Raw genomic sequence first — 6,000 nt, forward strand, 5'->3', positions numbered from 1 at the left:
TTTTTCTAAATCATTGTTACTTTAAAAGTGAAAACTTAAAAGTAAAACTCACGGACGCACGCAATCACAGGGACTCTTTCCATCTTCTGTTCGTTTCCCCCCCTTTAGCTCTAGGGTTCAAGTTTCAACTAAATAGTTAATGCACTAAATAGTTTGTTGTTTATCTCATATGAGTATAATCATTTTCATTTGGTAATGCATCAATTTATTCTCTTCGGACTAGTTATTAGTTAATGCACTAAAGTGTTTGCCATGCTTGAGTTTTTCTACTTCTATGAGTTGAGTTGCCTTGCCAAACAAGAGTTTTCCTTAAAAAATTGTGTCAACGTAAAAAAACCCGACCCGACCCGACCCGAGATTTATCAAGGGTAGGGCCGGGTTTTGGAATCATGGGTTTTCCAGAAAAAAACCAGACCCAACCCGAGATATTTCTCGGGTAGGGTTGTGTTCTTCAAAACCTGACCCGCCCGACCCGAGTTGCAGCCCTATCTTGTACTCTACGAACATGCCAGAAATGAGTAATTTTTGTTAAAAATAGTTTCAAAAATTTTTGGAGATTCTATAATAATGATAATTCCAAAATACTAAAAAGAACCCTAGGACGGTTCACCGATTCTTTTTAAAAGAGGCACCAAAGGGTGTCTTGTGTCAGTAGGAGTATATATATAGCTGATAGGAGTTAAATTAATGATAAAACTCATGGCGAATATTCATACTCTTTATTGTAGGTAATTAAGATAAATGTGAAAAAGAAAGTATTCGTCATTGGAGGTACGTAATTTCGTACCACTTTAGTGATATGATTCGTCATTGAATGATGTCTTTTTTTATTACAACTTTCTATTCTCTTTGAAAATATGAAACATTTGATAGCCTTAGACTTTGATTTGGGTCTTGCATGCTTACCCTCATTGATTACAATTTGTTGAATTTTGTATTCATTGATAACCTATGATTTTGCATTGAATATGTGACCCTCTCAGATATAATAACCTTTTGATCATTGTATACCCAAATATTTTTAGAAAACCTTGTGGAACCAATGTGAACCACAATCTTTGGAACTTTGCATGAACCTTTAGACCTTTTTGAATATGTGAACACCTTTTGTGGAGGCTTAGGTTATATGTGAACTATAAGGGCCCGCACCAATGGGGGTTCGTTGGCTTTTGGGTCCCGTCAGTGGGTGCTATTCGCTGACCCTGTCGACGGGTATATGAACTTAGAAACTAGTTTTGAACCGCGGGCAGTCGGGTAAAATAACTCGTTTTTTGGGCTACGCCGATGACCTTTGGGTGATTTCGTACCTTTCTTATCGCTTTCAGTGATCCCTTAAGACTTTGTGACCTCTCTTATTGAGACCCACTTTGATGTGAAACTTTGAAATATGATTCTGTAAGCTTTGCTTCTCAGTTATTGTATTTGTATCAGTTACCTCATATGTAGTCTTTTCCATCTTCGTTTGCCTATTTACCCTCTCTATGTAACATGCCTTCGACCCCACTTTTGTGGTGCGTCTTTATGTACTAAGCTTTTTAGCTAACTGTGGTTTATCATTTTCAGACATTGACCTTCGTGGTGCGGACGAGGGAGCGCAGGCGTGATTTAGTGACTACCAACTTTAGTTTCTTCTTTTAGTTTCATTAGATAGTGAGTATTGTTTACGCATTATTGAGACTACATTATTTTATTTCTTTGTTGGTTATTGGGGAGAGAGAGAAGGATTAAATATTGATTATTTGGATTATTTATGCAACTTTGGACCTTTATTAATGTTATGTTGTGGGTGGTTTTATTATCGCTTTGTTAGCCTTGTATACTTGTAGGGGTTCCTTGCAGGTGTACGGCGTTGTCATGTTCCTAAGCCTTAAGTGTGCGGCTTGGGGGCGTGACATCTTCCCAAGACGAACTGAATATCAGAATAACGTCAAAGAAAACTAAAATAAACTTAAGGAGATATGGTCAGAAGTGGTCCTTCGTGAGGTTCTGAAAAGGTGGATGGAGCATTTTTTAGTCTGAACGACGTCATTAAAAATTCATAGTGACCATCATGCGTCTGAAATGGCTATCTTTAGAATGTCCTCATGAACACGACTCTAGTGGTACCCCGAGTGCATATCCAACCTCGCTTCCAGGGCATGTTCTTCTAAGGACGACACATTCTTACTTCTTGTAGGGGGGGGGGGGGTTAGTCACGCGGGATTTTAATGTGCGGGCTTCTCCATATTCAAGGTTTTAAATCTCGGTTTCGGTTTCGGTTTCGGTCATCAGCGAAACCGAAACGTTTCGGTTTCGGTACAAAATTTCGGACGAAATCTTGTAAAAATTTCACCGAAATTTCACCGAAATTTCCGAAACATTTCACCGAAATTTCCTAAATTTCACTGAAATTTTACCGAAACGAAACATTTCGGCCGAAATTTCCGAAACGTTTCGGCGAAGTTTGGTACTTTTCCGACTCACTGTGAATTTCGTTTCATTTTCCACTGAAACCGAAATATTTCTGCCCGAAATTTAAAACCATGTCCATATTGTCCATGATTCTTTGGGGACTTGGACTTTAATGTGCGGACACTTAGGACTTTCGGGACTTTGGCGGGGACTTTTTAGAGTCATGTGGACATTGAAATCACCCGTTAGTCATCAACAAATACATGATTTTGAAGTCATAGAGTTTTAATAATCAATTTTTACTATGATCCCATGAATTTGTGGGCCTCCTAAAATATCTACGCAATATTGTGCATTTGTGGGTTCTACTAAAGTAGTTATTTCAGTTTGGATAGCGTTGGAGGCTCTCATCTGTCTAGGCCAATGTTAAGTTATTTGTTAGATTGATCTAAACCGTCCACTTGATAGGGCTTGGTTTGGATCTCCTATAGCCCCAAAATCAAGCCAAATATGGCGGCAATCTAAAACTGCCCACTTGATAGGGTTGCTTTGGATCTCCTGTGGAGACCACAAGAGATCCAAAGCAAGACTTATCAAATGGATAGCCGGATCATTCCAAGGTAGGACACACTATACCTTTGTGGAAGTGTCCTATCACATTTATAAAGTAACCTTCAAAAATAGAGAATTTAATCTCAACAGGATTCAAAATAAATGAATGGGTGATTTTAGAGCAACATAGCTCACATAGCATAAACCATCACCTTTCTAATTTAATCTCAATTGGTTGCAAAAGTTTACTAATTCTTCTGCTGAAATCAAACATTATGGCAGACACTTAATAATCAAACATTATGAGAAACTTATAACATCAAAATTATGAGGGTTTCAACTTCAATTAAACATTCGTCAACACAAACATTCATCAACATCCAATTATACAAAAAACCACCAAAATCAATGTCATATCTCTTGGTTCCTGTGATAGTGCAGAAAACTCAAGCAAACTGAACTGAGGCTCAAGGTTTTTTAGCCATACAATTAAACAAACAGGTAGGATGCATCAAATTGGATTGAAATATTGGGTTCTCTGTCCTCCTGAATTAGAAAAAATAAGCACATGACCATCTGGATTTAGTACCCTTTTATAAATGGATACAAGGAGATTCAAGAGAAATTGAGCCCATTAGGAATTTTATACTGTAGAGGACAATCAAGATCTAAAGATTAAAAAGAAAAAGAAAAATTGCAACTATAAAGGCTCTCCAAATCTGACCCTGTTTCACTAAGATATGAACCTGAGCCATATATGATTATTTTCAACTCAGAGTGCAACAAAATTGAAACAAAAACAACTGATTTTTTTCAAGATAAACAGCCCTAAAGAGAGCATAAAGTTCAATGTAGCCAGTCCTATATTTCAGCAAAACTAGAGGAAATCCATCAAGCACAAAAAGTTGTAGAAACGGCATTATTTCTGACATCTTTCCATGATTGAAAAAAAAAGAGCAGAAAGAATAAAACAAAACAGAAAGAATAAGAAAAATTGCAGAGCAGAAAGTTCAGTGAAGATAAAAAAAAAAGCAAAAAGAAAAAAAAGGGGAGGGAAATCCCTCAAACCTAAGAGTGTAAAAATGAGAGATTGAAGAAAGAGAAGGGGGAAACCACAACAAATCCCTTTCTTCCTTTCTTTTTCAAGACCAAGCTTTAAATCTCATTTTCTTCCTGGTAAATCCTCCGCCCAGAAAATACTTCTCCAGAGAGTGGAAAACGAGAAGGAGAGCAAAGAAAACTTTTCGAAACCCTAAAAACTGGAAACCATAGAGGGGAGAGAGAGAGAGAGAGGAGACCGGTTCTTTTTTGCTATAGATTAGGGTTCGTTCCTTTTCACAGAGATGAGGGTTGCGAGAGGGTTGCGCAAAAATATGCGAGGACTTTTTAAAGTTTCACCTCGGTGAGGTGAACATTAGAAGCGGTTCTTTTCACATAACTTGTGACTTTAAGTTCACTCAAGGGTGAAAGTTCATATTTTTCGGAATTTACCACTAACAGTGCATTTCAGAGATCTCGCAAAAAGACACCTACGACTAACGGCGGTTCTTCAAATCCGCCAAAGGTCACCAAAATAAATCGAGACTAATACACCACCCCCCCCCCCCCCCCCAGTAGTCATCGAATAAGACTTTAGATCCTTGATACCAAGCTCATTATTTTGAAGGAGCATTAGAGGCATCCACCAGGGACCTGGCTATAATACCAACTTATAGAATACAGCTCTATCAAAACAGAAAATAAAGAAGAAGAAGAGAATAGAGTATAAAAAATGGAGAAAACGGTGAGTTAATTCGAGTAAACTTGGCCTCCATTTTGCTAATAGCACCAAAAGTGATTATTGCTTCCTGAATAGTTAATTCGAGTAAATTCGGCCTCCAATTTGCTAATAGCACCAAACATGATTAGTGCTTGTTGAATAGCCATACAACATCTACATGTTATAAAAAATAACGAGAGCATAATAAGAAACAGTCATCAGCAGAATAGGAAAAGGAGAAAATGGAAACCTACTGCAATATGAAAATTTAGTTGTAAGGGAAATCATCTAAATAAGGAAAACACACTTGTAACAGTTTTCCATTATTAAACTTATTGAAATTGATCAATAAATAGCCATCCAAAATTATTTTTTTCCCCTAAAAAGTTCCGCAAAATTCAAGAAGAGATGAAAACGCAATTACCTTCGAAACCGGCTTAAGTTTCAAACACGGACTATCCGTATGAGCGCCGACGATATGAAATCCATTCCCAGCAACATACCTTCAAAAAATTCCCCAATTTCAGCAACACAAAAATTTTAAATATAAAAAGGGAAATTAGTTGAATTTCCAAAACTCTTCATACTTTTTTCCAATCGCAAAGGCGACGATGGTGGAATAATTCCTTGTGAAGAAATATTTCTTCCCGGACTCGAGATTCCAGTCTTCTCTCTCCGAGACCTGCTCGAATCCAGCCTCCTTCAAACGCTTCTTCGCCTCATCTAAAATAGGAGCAGCTATTATAAACCCTAGAAATATCTAAGTGGCATGGCTAGGGAAGAAATGACACCCTAATATTCTAAAAAAAAAAAACTGCGTACTTCTCGAAGAGGACAAAAAAGAGAGAAATAAGAGAGATTAGATTTTGGAGCGAGTATTACCAACGGCATGAAAAGCTGTGGGAGAAGCGTTGAGAAAGTCGATGAGGTCGTTAACGACTGTTTCACTTTTGCATGGAGCCGCCATGACTCAGACCGATTGCTGCTTCAATGGCGTTGTGCTGTTTTTATAGGGGAGTCTCTGTTTTTTTCCGTTTGTGTGTAATATTGTATGGACGAGGATAAATTCGAACCCCTGTAGGATAAAGGAGGCGATATAGCAGACTTTAACGCTTTTTAACTAAATTCATTTTAGATGGTTAGAATTTACCATTTATATACGAGAATAGAGTTACTAAGGTGTCAACTCATATAGCTTATATAAAGTGGCGCTTAAAAATATAAGGGGCTCACTTTGTTTGGATGATCCAAAGCATTCATATGATAGGCCCTCACATAGATAGATTGTGCCCAAAAAA

The 6,000-nt window shown here is 37.6% G+C and overlaps 1 protein-coding gene across 1 annotated transcript in view; it reads right to left on the reverse strand.

Moving 5' to 3' along the window:
* The window catches only part of LOC143861050 (putative aspartyl aminopeptidase), a 53,998-nt gene extending 48,231 nt beyond the window's left edge, over nucleotides 1-5,767 (reverse strand). The window contains exons 1-3 of the mRNA XM_077371934.1: nucleotides 5,585-5,767; nucleotides 5,290-5,425; nucleotides 5,127-5,205 (exon numbers count right to left, since the gene is read on the reverse strand). Of these exons, the coding sequence (XP_077228049.1) occupies nucleotides 5,127-5,205; nucleotides 5,290-5,425; nucleotides 5,585-5,669 (300 nt within the window). The 5' untranslated portion in view covers nucleotides 5,670-5,767. The remainder of the gene's footprint in view (nucleotides 1-5,126; nucleotides 5,206-5,289; nucleotides 5,426-5,584) is intronic.
* Nucleotides 5,768-6,000: the final 233 nt, after the last annotated feature.

The sequence above is a fragment of the Tasmannia lanceolata genome, unplaced genomic scaffold (genome assembly GCF_043159265.1).
Source record: "Tasmannia lanceolata isolate RefF3 unplaced genomic scaffold, GAP_Taslan_0.1 ptg000037l, whole genome shotgun sequence".
NCBI classification, from domain to species: domain Eukaryota; kingdom Viridiplantae; phylum Streptophyta; class Magnoliopsida; order Canellales; family Winteraceae; genus Tasmannia; species Tasmannia lanceolata.